This window comes from Rhinatrema bivittatum, chromosome 10, assembly GCF_901001135.1.
Source record: "Rhinatrema bivittatum chromosome 10, aRhiBiv1.1, whole genome shotgun sequence".
NCBI lineage: Eukaryota > Metazoa > Chordata > Amphibia > Gymnophiona > Rhinatrematidae > Rhinatrema > Rhinatrema bivittatum.
This window is the reverse complement of record NC_042624.1, coordinates 65,523,848-65,545,758: the sequence shown is the minus strand read 5'-3', so window position 1 is coordinate 65,545,758 and position 21,911 is coordinate 65,523,848. Positions and strand designations below refer to the sequence as shown.

Here is a 21,911-nt window from a genome sequence, read left to right as displayed (position 1 = left end):
TTTTCCTGATCTTATTTTTCATATGTTAAACATGTTTTACTGTATAAGAAGTGTTGCTATGTAGTAGTCACACCATTAAAAATCCAATTAAATTAGGATGCTAACATACTACTGCTTACCAAAAACGCATACAAGCATTACGCCAAATCTGTAACACATGATTAACTGAAGGAACCGAAGGAGAATTAAAAAAAACAAAAGTGTGATTGTAATATAAGCTGCCTTTTTTTTAAAAAAGGGGTAAAAAACCCCACCTTTTAAAATTAAATGTATTAGGGGAAAAAAGGATACCCAGGAATGAGGAATTATAATAAAATAAACAAGTTAATACTCAACAATCTAGCTAGTATTTCCTTAAGAAGGGGCCCTATCCTGGAGAGAATACAATTAGGGAAAATAAAAGCATTCCAGGGGAATAGCAGAAAGACGTAAGTAGCTATCAGCTACCTGCAGGTGACCTCAATGGAATCTTGAATACCCCATGTCCTATGAAAGAGATTACAGTATAAAAAATGCCCTTCAGACTCTGGGTTTTGACCTTAAATCTGTAGATCAAGCCCTGTGTTTTTGATCCTTTTCAACCACAGTGAAAATTGATTTTAGAATGCAGGAATGATTCCCTTAGGGAGAAAATAAAAAGCAATACTCATGGAAAACTGCACATAAGGGGTTACAAATATTCACTTTATTATAAATAAGAAATACTGTTTTATACATAAAAAAAACTGCAAGTATGTGTGTTTCTGTTCATTCCCCCAGACAGCAAAGACCACAGAATAAGGCAATGGGTTTTAGCAAAGGCACATGGAGGTCCCCAGCATCTCGGCTATGATACCCAGACATTCTCCCAGCATCCAAATCAATCATCCAATTCCTTCCACTGTCATGGAAACAAGCAGCCAACAATGGCTTCAAGGAAGTGGATTTCTAAAGAGTGTGTGTAGGGATTCTATTTATTTTAAAATAAATTATCCCTGAAACTGGCTCAGGAAAAGGAAAGCCAGAAGCTGTGGGCATGAGATCAGCTGTAGAGCACAAAGCTATATCTCTCTATGGTGAGAGAGTTGTAGACCCGAGGGGGAAGCCAGCGTTGGAGGCAATAGCCGGCCCAGACATACCTACAATAAAACTATTAAAACAGTCCCCCTTGCTGAGCTAATTTATGGCTGCTGCTCTTTGGGAAGCTGGCAGTAGTGCTCCAAGGAAGTATTTATTTTTGGTACGTTGCAGTGCTTGGATGGGGAAGTAGGGGGGGGGGGGGTGTTCTCAGAGAAGTCTGAAATCTCTCCCCATCCCTGACAGCACTGTCCCTGAAAGTTGTACATGTCACACACACCATTTTTGTTTCTGCTGCTAGCTTCCTGGCATGGAACGCAGTCTCAGCCTCCAACCGTTTCCTTACTTATCTAAGGCTTCTGCTGTACCAAGATCGGTAACAGTTCACGTGCTGTCTCCAAACTCTATGGAAAAAAAGGACTTCCTTTAATCATTTGACAGGAAAGAAAATTAACACTGAACCATTCCTTACAAAGGTCAGTGTCTTCTAGGTGCCAATAAAATCAGAAAGAAGGCCGGGATTCTTTTAGTTTCTAGGGTGTGTGAATTCAGGCAAGCAAGTTTTCATTAATATAATCACAGAATACAGATAATAGGGGGGCAGCAGTGTGAACCCCCACTTCAAAGGGATACAGAGAGGAAGAGATATGGATGTGCTGGTGTTTGGTGATGGTTAAACAAGTAGCATTATAGGATATTGGACATAGCTAGTCTGGAAACAGGAACAAGTGTATTTACACAAAAAAAAAAAGGAAAAAAATAAATCGACTTTTCCCTCACACTATAATCAAGATAAAAAACATTCACACAAAAATATAAATTTGAAATAATTAATATAGCACCAGTGTGTCAGATAATTCTTCCACCTCCTCTCCCTCACTAGTATAGAACCCTGCATAGTGTTTTAGGATTATATATGATCTCTAAGTCAGGGACTGTCTTTTTGTACGAATAGGTAGGATTTTTTTTTTTAAGTGTGAGAGAGGGGAAGGTTCACCATCATATTCGCCTCTGGGATGCAAGATCCGATGGAACAGTTGGGAAAGGAGGGAAAGAGGAGAGAGGGTTCTGCAAGACAAACAGTTTCCTGATTTTGTGAAGACCACCTGTCCTGTGAAGAGGAGGAGGAGGAGGAGGATGTTGGTGGCGGCAGTTGTGTAAAATACTGAGTGTGCAGACCTGCTATTTGCTTCCAGCTCCAGCGTGGATATTTGGAACGATGTACAATAATGGCTTGGAGAATGGGCAGAGACAGCAGGGCTATGATTTGTTTGCTTTCATCTCTCTGGTAGGAGTGTCAAAGCTGCAGAAAAGCCTGTTTACTTTAGAATGAACAAAAACCAATTCCGAAATTCTTCCAAGGAAGAGAGCAGAGATGACTCCATTTTGAGTAGTAAATGCTGGATCTGACGAACAGGCATAATTACCATGAGACACAGCTTCAAACAGAAGATGCAGAGCTTCGGAGCATAGGGTTGGGACAGTTTGGTCTTCTCTTTTCTGAAAGACCTTTAGTGGCTTTTCCTCTCCTTGGATCTCTGGCATTGAGCCCAAGTCCTTCCCCCTAGTCTGCAATAAGAACTTCTGGGGACAATGTATGCAGAGCTGAGGGAACTGCATGCTCCACGCCCTCAATACAGAACTTGGATGCCTCCACCAGATCACTGTACCCTCTTGCTCCCCTTCCCCTGCAACTCACTTCATAAGCTCTGTGATTCTTTCAGTCGAGGAGGAGAAATATGGCACTCAGTTCAGAGGCTGACCAGGCCTCTTAAGCTACCAGAAATTCTACATTTTTTTTTGTAAGTTTGTAAAGAATGCTTCTTTTCTTGGGGATGTTGTTGTCTTCAATTCCATGCGAGTGTAGTTATACTGGCCGCTGCAAGAATGCCAACACAAACAATCCTTTCCTTCATTTCACAGAGCTTTGGGGGTCGAGTTGGGGGTGGAGGTGGGGGGGAGGAAAGAGTAGGGAAGGATGTGAGAGCATGCTTGCGCACTCCCCCCCCCCCTCCTCCACCATTATACACAGTGTGGGGATCTAGTCCTTTGGGTTCTCATGGTTACAACTACTGCATCACAGTGCTAGCATCCAGAATGTTTCACATCCTCGTGCAAACTGGGTAGTGAGGGAAAGCTGTGAGTTCTGGAAGACAGACCTTTTATAAAAACCAGAACTCTCTTGCTTTGTTTCCCATAAAAATTTGGCAATTTTTGTTTCAAAAATAAAATGGGCAATAAAAATATGATTCAAGAGTGAGAATCAATCTGGATTGTAAAAAGGGTATTGGTGAGTTAAGGCACTCTGAAGCCAAACAACTGCTCCACTGGGTACCAGGGGATATCCCCTCCGCTTGCACAGCTTTAGGGTTTCTCTATGCTTGGAGTGTTGAAGCAGCCAACTGGTAACGTCTTCTTGATATCCTCCAGGTTGCTAATATCCTTGATGATGTCATTAATATCCCTTTGGTAGGCCTGTATAGAGTCATCCTGCAGCTTGGCTTCTTTCTCCAGCTTTGCCACTTTCCCATCCAGGTCACTGTCCTTCATTTGTTTTTTTGCAGCATTTAGAGTATCCTCAATCTCAATCAATTTGTTCAGGTCCACTGGAGACAGTTGACCTGAAAAGTCAGCAGAAGACAGAGTTAAAAATTCAGAAGCAGATTTCTAGGACATCAGTGTTTTTACTATCTCCATGCGCTAAAAAGAGATCTTTTTAAAATTTCAATCTCTCAGTCAGCCTCCTCGCTGGCTCAGCACCCTAAGTTGAAAATTCTTGGAGATTTGCTACTTTTGGGGCACCATTTTGAGACCAGGATGAAAAAGGGAACTAGCATCTTAAAAGGGCATAATTCCCACAGGAGTGAATAATGATTCAAAGCACCTCGGCTACAAGTCCCTTTGCCTTAATGCAGAATGCTCTACAAGGACAAATCAAGTCTCCATCAACAAGAGTGATGGGTAACTGAAGCTTACACCTGGGGACCTTAAGGAAGATTTCACACTCTGGTATAACTCTTCCAAACAATCTTTCTAGCCTTACAGGTTACATCTTCCATAGACAGGAGGAAGCGAGCCATTCTAAATATGAATTCTGAACTCCATCCACTGATGTGGAATCTGTTCCAGCCACTTCTAAGCCTGTTATTGCCCTTCATGAAAAACATGTCCTGATGCTCCTTAGTAATTCCCATGTAGGACCTCCTTTCACACCAAGACTGTGCACATTTGTTTTAAGTTTAATCAGCCCTCTTCATGTGCACTGGCAGTAAAACAAAACAGCTTTCTAGCATGCATACAGTAAAGACCTCTAACAAATAGCATGCAACAGAAAGCAGAGCTGTTTACCTGTAACAGATGTTCAAGGATAGCAGGATGTTAGTCCTCACACATGGGTGACATCATCAGATGGAGCCCGATGCAGAAACTTTGACTAGGCACCCTGAGCATTGTCCAGCATGCCCTGTATCCTGCATCCATGCAGGGTCCCCTCTTCAGTCTTCTAACAGAATTATGATAAAATAAAAAAATAGGAGAAACCCAACTCCATGGGGTGGTGGGCAGGTTTCGTGAGGACTAACATCCTGCTGTCCTCAGAGAAACCTGTTACAGGTAAGAAACTCTGCATTCTCCAAGGACAAGCAGGATGGTAGCCCTCACACATGGGTGAATCCCTTCTACAGGCTGTTCCCCAACACAAAAGCAGACCAACGGACACACCACCACTGGTAATAGAGGGGGAGATAGCCTGAACCCAAACAACGGGTCCTAGGTTGGGAGAGTTGGGTTCTACACCTCAAACAGGTTCCGGAGAACAGACTGGCCGAACCTACTGTCACATCGGCCATCACTATCCAGTCCAGACAGTAATGAGATGTGAATGTGTGGCAAGAACTCCATGTTACAGCCTTGTAAATCTCCTCCACAGGAACCATTCGCAAGTAGGCCACCAACAGAATGAGTCTTGACATGACCCCCAAGATGCAGTCCCGCCTGAGCATAACAGAAGGAGATGCAATCTGCTAGCCAATTGGATATAGTCCGTTTGGCAACAGCAACTCCCAACCTAGTCCTATTAAAATAAATAAAGTTTGGTGGACTGTCTATAGGTTTTCTGTCCACTCCAGGTAGAAGGCTAATGCTTGCTTGCAATCCAAACTGTGCAGTGCTCATTAGCCTTGATGTGAATAGGGCCTGGAAAGAAAGCTGGCAGGACAATTGACTGGTTAAGATGGAAATCCATCACCACTTTAGGCAGGAGTTTAGGATATGTAAGCAAGCCCACCTGTCATGATAGAACTTAGTATAAGGTGAATAAGTCATTAAGGCCTGGAGCTCGCTGAACCTGCACACTAAAGTGACTGCCACCAAAAATATGATCTTCCAGGTCAGGTACTTCAGGTTACAGGTGCGCAGCAGCTCAAAAGGAGTTTTCATCAGCTGAGCTAATACCACGTTGAGGTCCCAAGACGCAGTGGGTGGCCTTAGGGAAGGCTTCAACTGAAGCAGGTCCCGCATGAAAAATACAACTATAGGCTGCACACAAATGGACATACCAAGTTATGGAAGAGAAAAGGACTATTTCAAATATGGCTTACATCTATCTGTGGCAGGAAAAAAGATATGAAGGGATAATTTCAAATCCTATGCCATAAGGCATTTATTTATTTATTAGCTTTTATATATCGACATTCGTGGGTACATCATGCCAGTTTACAATATAACTGAAGGAGGAAAATATAAAAAACCAGGGTTGGAGGGGGGGGGGGGGGAGTGTGCCGCAGGGATCCGTGTTGGGACGGTTTTGTTCAACATCTTTGTGACATTGCGAAAGGGATAGAAGGTAAAGTTTGTCTATTTGTGGATAATACTAAGATCTGCAACAGAGTGGACATGCTGTAAAGACTGGAGAGAATGAGACGGGATTTAAGGAAACTTGAAGAGTGGTTGAAGATATGGCAATTGGGATTTAATGCCATGAAGTGTAGAGTCATGCATCTGGGATGTGGTAATCCGAAGGAGCTGTATGCAATGGGGGGGGGGGGGGGTGAAGCCCTGCTGTGCATGGAACAGGAAAGAGAGCTTGGGGTAATACTGTATAGCGATCTAAAGATGGCGAAGCAATGTGACAAGGTGATAGCTAAAGCTAGAAGAGTGCTGGGCTGCATAGAGAGGAATATCTAGTAAGAAAAAGGAAGTGATAATCCCCTTGTACAGGTCCTTGGTGAGCCCTCACCTGGAGTACTGTGTTCAGCTCTGGAGACCGTATCTCAAAAGGAACAGAGACACGGAGGTGGTCTAGAGATGGGCGACCAAAATGGTGAGAGGTCTCCATCAAATGACTTATGAGGAGAGGCTGAAGGACCTAAAATTTTATACCCCGGAGGAGAGGAGGAGCAGAGGAGATACGATACAGACCTTCAGATACTTGAAAGGTTTTAATCATGCACAATCAACAACAAATCTTTTCCGCTGGAATGAATCCAATAGAACTAGGGGTCACGAAATGAAATTCCGGGGAGGATAACTCAGCAGCAGTGTCAGGAAATATTTCTTCACGGAGAGGGTGGTGGACGCCTGAAATGCCCTGCCGGAGGAGGTGGCGAAGACAAAAACGGTACAAGATTTCAAAAGGGCATGGGACAAACACTGTGTATCCCTAAAGGCAAGGGGGGGAAGGGAATGAAGTAAGGCATAGGGGTATCTTGCTGGTGTGGAGATACTACTCTTAAGAAATAGCCTTCAAAATGTAATGCAACTCCATCATTGCTCGCTGCTTCAAGGCAGGGGGAAGAGAGGAAAAGATGAATTGGATTCAGGCAACAACCAAAGACTTTGAACTGTACAGTCTGAGAAAACACATAAGCATGGGGGTAACTTGCTTGATGCAGTAGTTACTACCCTTAACCAAAAGCCTGATACTGATGAAATTCAACATTGCACATTGCTCTCAACAGCAGGGGGGAAAGGAAATTGGAAAACAGTAACCAACAAAAATCCTAACCTTGGCGGTCTGAGTAACTGATAAATATGGGAAACTGATAACTATGGGAGCTTGCTGGGAAGACTGGATGGGCAGAGGGTCCTTTTCTGCCATCACTTTCTATGTTTCTACACTGTGGTGGCATGCATCTATTGCACTAAGATGAACTCTGACAGAGTTGGATTTTAAGCCAGATTCCAATAGGTGTTGAAGGTATTCAAGCAGTTTTTGTGTGGGGCAGGAGAAAAAATCTAGGGCTTCCTCCTCACACCACATGGAAAATCTCCTCTTCAGTCTGTAGGGCATTCTAGTGGAAGGCTTTCTGGAAGCCACCAGGATCAGAGTCACATCAGAAAGATCAAGTGGCTGCAGGACTAGCCTCTCAACATCCAGGCTGCGAGTGACAGGGTCTGGAGGTTGGGATGCGACAGCTTTCCCTGATCTTGCGTGATGAGATCCGGGGAAATTCCCAGACAGATCAGTTTCTGGATGGACAACTTCTGCAGGAGTGGAAATCAGACCTGTCTTGACCAATGAGGGGCTATGAGGATCATTGTCCCTCTGTCCTTGCGAAGCTTTGCCAGTAAGGGAATTGGAGAATACGCATATAGAAGACCCTTGCCTCAGTGACGGGCAAGAACGACTGAGGCTGCTTTGCCATCTGACCTGGACAGAGAACAGAACAGAGGTATCTTCCAGTTGCAGTGGGACGCGGACATATCTATGTCTAGGCTCCCCCGAAGGCAGAAAATCTGATGCGCTACCCCCTGGTCCAGGGACCACTTGTGGGGTCTGACTCGGCCGGTCTATCATGTTCTCCATTCCAGCCAGGTAAATGGCCTGAGCCTCATCCTGTGGGCCAGGGCCCAGAACCAGATCTGGACTGCTTCCTGACACAGAAGGTATGATCATATGCCTTCCTGCTCATTAGCAGACCACATGGTTACTTGGTTGCCGGTTTGGATCAGGACAATTTTGTTGGACAGCCGATCTCTTAAAGCATACAGCACATACCTGATCGCCTGAAGCTCTAGGAAGTTACTCTGACAAGAACATTCCTGAGTGGACCATAGTCCTTGGGTGCCAAGCTCATCTCTATATGATCTCCCCACTCCAGGGTAGATGCAGCCGTGGTCAGTACAATTTGAGTACGGAGACTCCAAAAGGAAATCCCCTGTTCCAGATTGGAGATTACCAGCCACCAGGACAAAGAGTCCTGGAGAGATGGGGTGACTCAGATGCAATCGTGGAGGTTCTGAGTGGCTTGGTGCCACTGTGACCTCAGGGACCATTGGGCTCTGTGCATGTGTAAGCGTGCCAAGGGAGTGACATGGACAGCTGTGGCTCTGTTGCACCTCTGTCACAATGGTCGCCAGAGTGACGGCCCTCTGGTGCGGCAGAAAGCCCCTGGCTTGAGTCGTGTCTAGCAGGGCTCTGATGAAGTCCAACTGAAGTGATGGACTGAGATGGGACTTTGGGTAGTTGAGAATGACCCTAGTGACTCCAATAGCCGAATGGTCAAGTGCATGGACCAGATGCCCCTGTCTGAGACTTGCTTTTGACCAGTCAATCATCCAGATATAGAAAAACATGCACTTCCAGTCTGCAGAGGTGAACCGCCAGCACGGCCAGGCATTTTGTGAAGACCCATGGGGCAGACGCTAACCCAAACGGCAATACCCAGTACTGGAAGTGCTATTTCCCCACCACAAATCGGAGATACTTCCTATGACCGGGGAAGATATCAATATGGGTGTATACGCCCTTTAGGTCAAGGAAGCATAGCCAGTCCCCTTTTTGCAAAAGGGGGATCAAGGTGCCCAGTGAAACCATCAAATTTGCTCAAGGTCCTTAGGTCTAGGATGGGATGGAGTCGTCCTGTTTTCTTTGGAATCAGGAAGTACCAGGAGTGGAATTCCCACCCTCTTTGCCCTGGTGGCATGGGCTCGACTGCTCTAGCCATTAAGAGGGAGAAGAGGTCTGTTTGCCTCTTGATGTGCTACAAGCCCCAAAAACAGGTATGGAGGGCAATTTGGCAGGGCACCCCATAGGTTTAATTGGTACCCCTGGCGGACAATAGACAAAACCTACTAGTCTGAGGTTACACTGGGCCACCAGTTTGCAAAGAACCGCAACCTGCCTCCAACCGGCGGGTCCATTGTCCTGGGTATGGGCAGCTGGCTTACACTCCCTACACCCATCCCCGGAATTGACTGAGGAGCTGGCTGGGGTTTAGGAGCTCTCTGTTGCCTAGAACAGCTGCAGGAGCTCTGATGGTGTGTATGGGTTCAAGGAGGTGGAGGATAGTACTTCCTTTGGTGAAATAAAAACTTCCTGGGCCCCTGCCTCGATGGCCTCCTAGATAAGGACGGGTCCAGAGTGCTGGTGGAGAGTTGTTGGAGGGTTTCATGATGGTCCCAGAGTTGGGCCTCAGCATCCTTCACTCTATCGCCAAAGCGATTCTCTCCAGTGCACAGCACGTCAGCGAGTTGTTCCTGAACCTCTGGTTCTGAGATCAGAGGCCCACAGCCATGCCAGTCTGCAGCTCCGAGGTCTTCCGATGCCTCAGACTTCTTCGACCCGAAGAGGGTGTCCATCTTGTCAAGTTAAGCCTATGTACAAGTGGCAACCCCGGACATCATGAGATGCCCCCAAGCAGAGGATTCAAACCTCATGAGCATCAGTAATCAACATGGTCTTCGGGCACTGGGTGGATCAAAACAAATGGGAAAACCAGAACAATGGCAGCGGGCGTATATGGAAAACGGGCACTTAGGCACTGCTACCACAGGGGAAACAGATCGCAAAAGGAAACTTACTTGAACGCCAAAAACCTTGACTGGGGACACTATGGAGATGCACCGAGAGGGATCTGGTGATGGACTTTCGAAGATAGCCAGCAAAAAAAAGTTTTCCATGAGGCAAAAAACCCAAAAGTTTTAGAACTCACTCCAATCACGATGCTGACAGTTCCACGGAAAAAAAAAAGAGACTGAGGGACCCTGCGTGGACGAGTTGATTAAAACCTGCTCAGTGTGCCTAGTCAAAATTTCTAGAAACTTTGACATAAGTTTTCCGCATCGGGCTCCATGATATCATCACCCATGTGTGAGGACTACCATCCTGCTTGTCCTTGGAGAATTAGGCCACTGGTGGTGACACACTGACATGCAATGATTTGCTGCTGTTACATTGTGCTCTTGTAGTTTATTAGCATACTCCCTAAAAAAGAATGGTGCCCTCCTATCACACGGACATAGATGTAGTGATAAATTCTGCTCTGGTTGTTTACCTAGCTGTCCCAGCAGGTCATTAATAATGTTGAGCACACTGTTCACAGAGTTTTTAGCTTTTCTTGCTTGGTCTTCTGCATCTTGGGCTGCTTGTGAAGCCTAAAATAGAGAAAAAAAAATGATGATTCAGATGTGGCTCTTCAAGGCAAATAGCAGCAGGAGGAAGGAATGACAGGAAAACTTGCACCTGAGCCAGAGATGGGAGTCCTTTTAGTTCTGTCAGGGGAGCTGCTCCTACAACTCAGGGGTAGTCTTCCTTAGATTTGAGACAAAGGGCTATAAATTCAGTTCCCAAATAAAAACAATGCAACTCTGCGTGACCAAAGAGCCACTGTATGCGTGGCATTCTCTCCCCCAAAACGCTCTTCCCGTGTGAAAAGGGATCCCAGAGCAGTAACTAGACTGAATCATGCACGGGACGGAAACTTGAACATGTGCCTCCCTCTCAATTCCCCCTCCACCATTTTAATATGAACATTTTTCTACTTGTTTCCCTAAATTAGTGCAACAATTTTTATGCAGCAGTAGTTTAAAACTGTATAGCAAACTGAAATGCCAAAGATTAAGTAAACATGTTTTCTAACCTTTCTGTGCCTGATTTCCTCATCTGTTCAGTCTTCTTTATCTCTCTTTTTTTCATCTTTTATTCAATTTTCTCTCTCAACTCTTTTCTCTCATTGTTTAAATATTAACTACCCTCTCACTCCCTTACATATTTTTCTTCCCCAAACCAGCCTCCCCCTACAATCTTTGTCATTTCTTTTCTTCCCCTCACTCTGGATCCACAACCCACTTTCCTTCTCTTCCTCCTCCCTCCACCCCTGGTACTGGGAGTCTCTCCCCCCACCTCCTCACATGCACAGACCTCCAACTCACAAGCTTCCTCCCCCACAGCCCCTCTTTTCCCTTCCCCTTCTTCATCTCTTGCAGAACCTCATTCATTTCTTCCTCTCTTCCATCCAACTACTCGGACTCCAATTCTTTTCTTGCTATAGAACTCTTCACTCCCTTCTCCTTCCTGTAAACTCATATCCACTACCTTCCTTCCTAACATGAAGCTCCATTCGCTTGTTTCTCCTCCCCACTACGAAATCCCATTCACTCCTTCCCTTCCTTACTCTGCAACCCATTTTCTCCTTCTGCTTCCCTTCCACAAATCCCCATGAAGTCTTTTCCCCACTCCACCGTGAATCCCCATTCAGTCCTCCTCTCTTGTGTGGACCTCCACGCTGTACTCAGACCGACACATTCTCGGTCACCTCTACTGACGTGCCCAAAGGAAGCTGCAGGGGCCCAGCCCTGGAGCCAATGGAAGTAAACAAACCCCATTATGAGGAGGCGCGAGCCAGGAGGTGAGCCGGCCTGCAATGACCCTCCTCCCTCCGGACTTCCATACACAGAAGGGAGCAGGGCCACTGTAGGACTCCTCACAGGCCCCTCAGCCCGCACGCACTCACAAGTCAGGCTTGATGGCTCTTGTCAGACTAAGTACTGGCTCTTGCATCTTCCTCTGGGGGCTTCGGAAGAGATCACCCGGGGTCGGAATGGACTGGAGATGGAGCATTAAGTTCAGGTTTGAAGTCCTGCTGCCACTCTCTTGCCTGCCGAGCAGAAGGGAATGAAATGAACTGGATGAAGGTGTGTGGGTGAGGCAGTGAGGGACTGAGGGAAAGAAGCTGTTTCCACTCCAGCTTTTTCCTACCTCCTGTGGCCCTGTCACAGGAGCAGTTTCCGTGCAGCTGCACTTCAGCCCTAGAGCCCCTCCCCCTCAAGATTCCACTCGCTGGGTGCTTGGGCCCTTCTCGCTCCATCCTAGTTACAGGCTCTGGGGGATCCAATAAGCCCTCTTCTCTCTCCGTCTCCATATAAACAGCACCCAGTGAGCATACTATGAGTTCAATTTGTGAACAGGGTAATCAAAGCAGTAGTTCAACAGTCGCATCGCAAGCCATGATAAAAACTTGTTTCAGCACCATCTTCGAAAAGAAAATGATGCAAGTGGGTTTTTTTTTTTTTAATTAAAATTATCTGTATGGTGATGCTGACTACAGTTTCTGTAAACACACTGTCAAATTAATGCAAGCTTATGGTGATATAGGGATGAGCATTCATTTGAAACAGCACTTCTTATTTTCAAAACAGAACAAAAGAAAAATTTAGTTTTCTTTTTATTGTAAAAGGAAAAACTGCTCAATTAAAAACAAAACAAAACAATTGCTGGTTCAGGATTCCTGCAGCTTCCCCCTAAAAATGCTGCAGAGCATCCCAACCCCCACTTACTCTCTTTCTATGGGGGCCCTGTGGTTAGTATTTATTTTATTTTTATTTAAAAATGTTTATATCCCGCCTTTACAAACAAGTTGATCGAAACGGTTTACAAAATAGGGAAATAAAATATAAATGGAAAGCATAAAAATAGAATGGAAGAAAATTACATAAAATTAATATAAAATAAATAAATTAAAAGTGGTTTTTAGTCTTTTTACCAAAAACAAGGGAAAGAAAAAACTTGGTGCCTGAGGACTATTTAGAATGCATTTTTAATTTTTATTTGGATGTAATCATTTAGTGGAATATTGTAAGCCATCTGAAAGAGGTAAGTTTTCAGTGATTTTTTTGAATTGCTTTCTGTGAGACATCTAACGGAGTGAGTTGGGTATGGAGTTCCAGAGAAGAGGACCTGCAACGGAGAATGCATGCTTTCTTGTAAAATGTAATGTAGTAAGCTTTGGCAATGGGATTTCCAGAAGGTTTTTTTGACATTGACCTAAGGTGTCTGGCTGGTTGACAGAAATGGAGGATGGAACAAAGCCAAGTAGATGAAGAAATATAAATGAGCGAGTGGATTATTATTAAGGGACAAGAGGGATACCCGCTCACCTCCGGCATTCCCTTTAAAAATGGCACCGCTTGGCCCCGAGTCTGGTGCCATAGTAACAGACCCAGGGTTGGCCAGCACAATTTCCAACCACCACCGAAGGGGCAAGAGGCGACTGGGTATCCCCTCCTGCCTCTTTCACTAACCAGGTCCTTCATGGAAGGGGTAAGTGGGGGGTCAGGGCACTCCCCGGACCTGGCATCTTTTTTGGGAGGCAGGAGGGGCCCAGTTTAATTTATTTATTTAAATGTTTATTTTGGTTTGGTAAATGAACTGAACCAAAATAAAAATAAAATGTACCGAAACTCAGAATCCACCCTCCTCCAATGAAAAAAAAAAAAGAACTGAAACGAAACTTTGGGGCTGCACATCCTCCTAGTGATACATTTACAGACTTGAAATCTTTTAAGCAAATTTGTTGCTGTGGAAAGATTTCAGACTGGCAATAATGAAAATGCCTCTATTGCTCCAAAGGGATACTGTACAAGAAAGACAGCAGCAGGGCACATTTCAGTATACTGCTTGCAGGGATATGCCCCAAGTTCTGCAGGTAAGCATACAGTTTCCTTCCAGTCTCGTAGAAATTGCCGACTGTTTCACTAACTGACTTCCTGTAGTAAACCATAAGAACAAAGGAAATACTCTGTATCCCTAGGTCACTCAAGGCAGGCAGGCAGGTAGCCAGCATCCTTGGTGGATCTTTATGTTTTGATATTGACTGTTTTCCCTGCCGCTGCTTTGGGCTTTCAGTGCAATTGGAAGTAGCCTGTTAGAATATGCACTACGAGTCTTCATTTGCAACTCTCCAGGGCACCCTCTCCTGCCCATGTTTATATCCTCTACCAACTTTTTAACCCACCACTGCGGTGACCACAAACCCCAGCTCCCTCTGCACTACAGTAATGGTGAACCCTGCATCTGGGTCAACAGTTGTCACTGCTGCTGCTGATTAGGATCCCCTCCTCTCCCACCACCCACTGGGGACTGTGAACGCTTCCCTCTGTGGAATCCCTAGCCTTGGCCAGCCCAGGGAACAGAATACTGGCCTGGGAATCAAACTCAGGTCCTCCACATGAGAATAGACCCTCCCCTTTCTCCTGTTTGTCAACAAGCATGGCCACTGACCACTGCATTATCCTCTCACACTCTGGCAAACTGCAGAGGGTAACTCACCATTCCCGCCATCATCATGTCCTGGTCGGCCTCAGCTTGCTTCTTCTTTAGCTCCTTCTCTGCATCCTGTAGCTGTTTCAGCATGTCATCTACTTCTGTATCCAGACCCATGGCATCCAAGAAAGCCTGGTCAGCATCTGATTTGGTCTTAGTAGCGTTCTATTAAGCAGATGAAAACAAGAAAAGGGTCTGTCTCAGGGCACCAAAAGATAGCTGATTTTTTTTCCACCTGAATACTTTTTTTTTTTTTTTTTTAATGTGTTACTATTTTTCATGGAGTTAATCTGAACGTTTTTCATAGCTATTGGGGGGGGGGGCAGGGACAGGACAAACTACACTGAAACAAAAGATGAGTTATGCATTCAGTCAGCGTCTGGACAAAAGATTTGTTACAAACAACACTCATGTTCAAGTTTCTAAATTAAAAAGGGAAAAAGTAATACAATATGATACCTGAAAATATAAAATGGTGCAATGCTAATTTAAAAAAAAATGTGTCTAATTCTCAGTTGTGTTCATTTTATACCATGCATTGTTTTAGCTATTTCAAGTGTGAAATTTTGGTTGATATGGACAAAACATCACATATGAAATAATATTCAAGAGGTGCTTAGAGACTATCAGCTCGCTGTCCGGTATCTGTAGAGAAGCAATTCCATTTTTCATTCTTGCTAATGTGCTGCTCGCACCAAAACCTATGCTGCAAAATGTTACACTGATAGAGCTAAAGTCACCAAAAAATATTGATCTAAGATGCAGATGTCTATTTTTATATTATCAGTCAGTAAGATCTCTATGTAATAAACTTTGGGTTTTCAACTGATCTTGAAAAAAACATTAAATAAAAAGTTTATGCGTTAATTCTGTGCACTAACTTAAGGTTAGTCTTTAATTCTTTGAGAGCTTATCAAGGTCACTTACTTGATCTGAGGTGGCGAGAGAACCGATTGTTAGTCAAATAGTCAGTCACTAGTGTGATTTCTTGCCTGGTGCAAAGGTAGCAGACCTCACCTGCCAAATAGGGAGGATTTTTTGAGAGTGCTGGGGAAGAGCCAGCTGTAGTGGTATATGTAGGTATCAATGACTTAAGGTGGTGCAGTAAGGAAATGGAGGATAAATTTAGTTTTTGTAGCTAAGAAATTGAAATCTAGAATCTCCAAGGTTGCATTCTCAGAAATGCTCCCCATTCCACATGCAGAACCCTGGAGACTGAGACAGTGGTGCAGAAAGAGAGCTTTAGATTAGTTAGGAAAGGAGGAAAATTCTGGGGAACAGGGAGTCTATTCTGATGGGATGGGCTCCACCTTAACCAGAGTGAAACCCCGCTGCTGACTAACATTTAAAAAGAAGAGCAGCTTTTGAACTAGAGGACAGAAGAAAGCAGTCAGCCACTCAGAAGGGTGTGTTTTGGAGGGCAGTATCTACAAAGGATACTTGCAAACAGGAATGTTAATATATAAAACGGTAGGAATGATCCAAAAAGGAATGGAGAATAAAACATATGATATATTGCCTCTGTATCATGGAGCGACCTGCAACTTGAGTATTGTACACAATTCTGGTCATTCCATCTAAAAAAAAATAAATTTGTGGAACTAGAAAAGGTACAGAGGGCAACAGAAATGAAAAAGGGGATGGAATGGGTCGCCAATGATGCAGGCTACGGAGGTTAGGGCTCTTCAGCTTGGAAAAGTGATGGCTGAAAGGGGGACATGCCATATGTTTATAGAGTGGAGCGGGTGAATAAAGGATGGTTATTTACCATTTCAATTAATGCTAAAACAAGAGGGTACTCCATGAAACTAAATCAATAGATTTAAAATAAATCTGAGATAAATACATGTTTTTTGGCTCCATACATGCCTCTTTTTTAATTCTGACAAAAAAAAAAATCTGAGAAATTAGTTTTTCACTCAGTGTACAATCAAGCTGTGGAATCTGTTGCCAGAGAATATGGTCAAGGCAATTAGCATAGCAAGGTTTAAAAGACTGGAAGTCCCTGTAGGAAAAGAAAAAAAACAAACAAAAAAAAAACTACCCCATTAGCAGCCAGGAAGAGCAGGAAAAACCATTGCTTTTCCCTAGGAGAAAGCAATAAGAAATAAATCTACTTTTTGAGATCTGCTGGGTACTTATGATCCAGACCGGCCACTGTCAGAAACAGGATGCTAGGCTCCATGGACCCCAATCTGACCCAACATGGCATTTTATGTTCATCTCAAACCTGAAAGTGGCCCTACAATCAGCTAGAAAGAGTCAGAGAGCAGTAAAGGGGTACACTAATGGAGGTTTTTGTTTTTGCACTGTGGCAACTAAACTAGACTGCAGCAAATATATAGTTAAACATTTAAAACAAGACAAAGCAGGTGAAGTATTTTTATGTTTTTGTAAATACTGTTGAATTTTTAAAATTTGATTTGATTACTGTGGAATATAAAAATTGTAAATAAAATAAGATCAGTATTGTAGGAAATATCCCAATTCTTGCTTACAAGGACAAGCACTAAGATGGACCCTCTGACATCAATAAAAAACTGGACATTAGCCTATTTGAGCTATGCACAGCAAAATGCAGAGAAAATAGACCAGGCTTGTTCTGCCATGGGTAGCCAAATGCAATGCTGTGTACATGACAAGCCCAAAGAATTTATTAGCCTTGCTAGTCCAGCTGGCACCAAAATGGAGCCAAAAGAAACATCAGCACAGATGGTTCGGTGCAGAAATCGGACCGGCAATAATTACTGAAGCCTCTTTTTATGGCTCTTAATGCCCATCCGGGATCATAGTTTATCAGAGCTCTGTCAAATTCAACAGAACTGACCGCTTGTTGAATCTGGAAAAGAGACAAAGGCCTGGTAAAAGCACGGCAAGGTCTGCTAATTAAAAGCCTTAATTATGCATTCACCTGACTGCATGAGCTGCTGAATTATGCATAGGTGAGCCCTTGAATAGGGGCCAGCTAACAGCACTCTTGGCTGTCTGTTGTCAGCCCGTCATTACCCATCTGAAGAGAAGGAAGCGGCCCATCTAAGTGCTGTGGTTTCCCATCCCTGCATTGCCCCCATGCATCCTGGGCCAAGGTGACTTGCAGAAGCAAGGTCTAAGAGACCTGAGAGTTGAACAGTCTTGTTGCTTCGGTGGCCATGATTGTCCTCTCTGTATCTGTGCTGGAGACCAGTGAAGGGAGGAACCACCCAACCAGCCCGAGAACGTAAGCTACTGCCAGCCACAAGGTAAGAACCTGGGCTCCATTTCCTATCCTGCTGGTTAGTAAGGTAGATCTTATTAGTGTTCAAAATAAGTTTTGGCTAAAGAGAGGTGAGACCAGCACAAATTAATGGCAATTGGATAAGCACTGGATGTCAAATATGCTTTTGTAAGTATTGTTTTTATTATAGTCTGTGTACCCAGTTGCTTATGTGTTTCCTTACACAAAGTGTTAAGTTTAGCCCTGTGTAATTTTGGAATAAAGGAGATTTGTTTTGTTTGGCAGTTTGGCTACCTTTCTAACAAACAGGAGGGTCTCTGGCAAATAGTAGGTACATACATAAAGGGAGGTGGCATTAGTACAGTTGCTGTAGGGAGAAGAGCTCTGATTTCTAAGTATACAATCGACAGCTGCTAAAATATATTTACAGTTACAGTGGGTTAATGTTTGAAAACCAGTTATAGTCACATGAACACCAGAGGTCCCCCAAGGCACCTTCCAAACTGCCTACCAGCTATGTCAATCCAGGGGACTGTGAAAGCACATCTAGAAGAAAGGAAAATAATTCCTTCCCAACCCCAAATGCTCAAAATCGCTGGATTAACAATTTTCCTTCACTTGCAGGGATATCCATTTACCCACAAATACCTTTTCCCTAAAAAAACAAACAAAAAACCCCCCCAACAAAACCCTTATATTTCCTTTTGAACTGATTTCCTGTTCTAGTTATAATTCCTTCTATTGGCAAAATGCTCCATAATTTTATCACAGAGTATGAATTCCTTCCTTTGAAGATGGTGAAATCAATTACCCTTTAATCTAAGAAAACATCCACCCCCTTTCTTCTGTTTGTAGTTGCTTTGGTAAAAATATCACGTTGGTAAAAATATCACGTGTGAGATTTGTCTAATGTTCACTGATATATATTCAGTGTAATTACACTGCCACTTAAATGTCTTTTTTTTTTTTTTGGTAAATAGCCCTTGTTTGGGAAACCTGTCAGGAATGTAAAGCCCTGTGATCCATTTACTAGCTTAGTGACACCAACTTTTTTTTTTTTTCTTTAACATTTGGCTAGCTTTTTGAGGATGGATAATTAAAACTGAACCCTACATTACAAATGCAATCTGAAATGCATTAAACAATTCAAGGAAAACACCCTCATTCTTTGCTTATCCCTCAGCTTTGGGTGCTGCTGCCTGACTTTGTGCACTCATTCCAGTTGATTATCAGCTAACAAACCAAAAATCTCTTTCTGGTTAATGCTATCACATAATTGTCCATTGAAATGCATTGCACCTGCCTATTCTTGTGCCCGAAGTGCAATACCCTAAAAGTGTCCATATTCAAACGTCATTGGCTATCTTCTCATTTGTCTAAAGTATTTAAGAACTGCTGTAAAATGGGTAAGACTTGTGTATTTATAGTATGGCAGTTTGTCATGCACAAAAATAACAATATTGCTCTTTATTCCTTCCTCTAGATCACTAATAAAAATATTAAACAGTGGTCCCAGCACAGAGCCCTGCACGTAGCACCTTATTCCAATTAGAAAGTAACTATTTCTGATTCTCTGTAGCCTCTCCTTCAGCCGGTTCCTAACTCACTTGCAAATGTTATCATAAAATCCCATCTTTCATAATTCAAAAATCAATTGTCCGCCTGGTGGTACCTTATCAAAAGATATAGCCAAATCAAGTTTGCAGTTATTCTTGTAAAATCTAATGATATGTTGCTTTGGCAGGACTTACTGCTCCAGATCCCACAAATTCTTGCTCATCATCCTCCCAGGGCCAGATTTATATGTCTGGCACTCATAGGCAGCACAGGGAAGGGTATGGCAGCAGGTACTCCCTCAAGTTGCAGGGTGAGGAACAAAATACCAACCCACCCTTTTCCCAGCTTCTTACCTAAACTAGCAGTGTCCTTATTCTGTGGCAGCAACATTTTGAACAAGTAAATTCAGAATGGGCCTGCCCTGCAGCTGCTGCTTGCACTAAAGGCTCTGCAGTGGCCCCGCCCCTTCTTCCCACTTGAACTTCCTGTGCAGGGTGTTGGTGTAACAGGCGGCTGCAGGTTCTGCGCTATTATTTCATGGTGTTGGATTGAGGCATGCGGCAGCGGCAATGCTCCGGTGTGTCTATGAATATTTGGCGTCGGAGGCAGTTGCCTCTATGTAAATCCGGGTCTGTGTTCTCTTCTGAGGGTGCAACTTCTCCTTTATGATGATAGCTCCCCGCATTTCCCCTGGGACTGATGTTTATGAGGCAAAAAAACCTCCCAAACCTGTCTTGGGGACCCCATAGCCTGTCGCGTTTTCAGGATATAGACAAAGCCTACACAGGAGAAAAATGTGCATACACTTGGTCTTTAATGTAAGCAAATTTATTTCATGCATATTCATTGTGGGCATCCTGAAAACCCAATTGGCTGTGGGAGCCCCAGGACATATTTGTGAGGCTTTGGCTTATTTGGTCTATAGTTACCATTGTTCTGTTTTAGTTCCCCTTTTCCATTTATTTATATATTTTTTTTATTTCTATGCTGCCTCCGGGATCAAAAGGAGCACCCAAAGTGGTGTACGATAGTAAAAGCATATACATCTCATAAAAACAAACAAACAAAAAAAAAACCGTTTCCAGTTTTAACCCACTAAGTTCTAACTCAGTTTATACATAAGCAGCTTCAATTTCATTGGTCATACATCAAGTGGGTACTTTATGTGCCCTTTTGGCCAGTCTTAAGGAAACTGCCAGTCCTTAATGGATTTCTAAAAACTTAAGTACAATGGCATAGCAAATATCAGCTGGGAGAGCCCTCTAAAAGAGACTACGCTGGATATGGAACTGACAAACGGAGACAGTGTCACTGATCTCATGGCAAGGGTAAATGTAGAGTCAAGTGATCGCTGAAATGTGTGGTGCAAGTTTGAAACTTCAGTCTGAACAGAACCAGACTAGAGCGCTAGACCTCAGGAGGGATGACTAAAATGATGAGCAATACCTGTTGAGGAGGCCCCGGTCAAGAGTTGAAGAGTACAGAGAAACCTTAGTCAGCAATAAAGAGAAGCATTAGAAAGCAAGATCTCTGTGTAAGGTTGGTTGCATAAGGGAAAGGAAGAAATCGTTTATGTTCTGTTCCTCACTATTTTCAGAAGGTTATAAGGCAGGTGATGGATCTCAGGCAGGAAATGACATTAATATGAAATTATTATACAACCTTTTTCTAGAGGAGGTACTTGAAGTACTTCCATAAATGAGAGTGGATAAGACTATGAAACTGATGGTGTGCATCCTGGCAGACAACATAAGCTTACAAGTGTGCTAAAAACACCCCTTACAACTCTGTTCAATTTGTATCTGAAGAAGGGAGAGGATTATATGTGACTAGTGGACAAAAATTGTAGTCCTGCTACACAAAACTGGGAACAACAGGCGGCCAATTACAGACCAGTTAGTCTAGTTTTAGAAGTGGCCAAACTAATCAAATGATACTTTAAAAAAAAAACAAAACAAAAAACAGACACCTTGAAACAAGTAGATTACAGGACTTCGTACAGCACAGTTTCAAAAGGGGAAGATCCTATCAAACACACTTGTTTGAGGAACAATGTAATAAGCTACATTAGGCTGAGCCAAAATGTAAATTAACATCTGCACTAACATGAGCAAAAATATGAACATAAATTAGCACACCTCCATGGGAATTCCATATTAATGAAGGCACTAGCTATTATACAATGCAGGGAGATACATTAAAGTTTTTGGGTTTTTTTAAACTCCTGATACATTTTTATACTATTAACTTACTGCTGGGGGAGTTAATTTGTTTTTCAGTATGCAAGTAAAGAAAACATGTGCTAAAATGGCCCAGAAGGGCTCACTAAAGACTTCAATGCATAGACAAGTCAGAGGAACCACATGCACTGCCATAGCCATGTGACCTACAAAAACTAGGACGGAACTCACTGGAGAAGGGATCTCATCAAGCTCATCAAAACACCGGCTCTTTTGACAAAAAGGAAATCCTTTCCTGAAGTGTCTATACACGCTCCTACAGACAATATCCTTTGGACCTAGCTGGACTTGGAGAAATTGGCCAGGAACTCGAGAAACTAGATAGTTGTGCTAAGGGATCAAGCACTCTCGTTGAAAACTTAATTACCAATCAATTATTCAGGTATGGGAATAATACATGCAGATTCCCTGCCAATGAAGCTGTGTAGTACAACTGCTAGACATCTTGTGAATACTCTTGGGGCCAACAAGAAGCCAAATGGAAGCACTTTGAATTGGTAGCATGCATCCTTCACCAAAAGCC

General features: G+C 43.4%; 1 protein-coding gene across 1 annotated transcript in view; it reads right to left on the bottom strand.

The window, feature by feature from the left end:
• Window positions 1-663: 663 nt before the first annotated feature.
• Window positions 664-21,911, bottom strand: part of LAMC1 (laminin subunit gamma 1) — a 367,470-nt gene continuing 346,222 nt past the window's right edge. The window contains exons 26-28 of the mRNA XM_029618808.1: window positions 14,384-14,542; window positions 10,332-10,431; window positions 664-3,677 (exon numbers count right to left, since the gene is read on the bottom strand). Of these exons, the coding sequence (XP_029474668.1) occupies window positions 3,421-3,677; window positions 10,332-10,431; window positions 14,384-14,542 (516 nt within the window). The 3' untranslated portion in view covers window positions 664-3,420. The remainder of the gene's footprint in view (window positions 3,678-10,331; window positions 10,432-14,383; window positions 14,543-21,911) is intronic.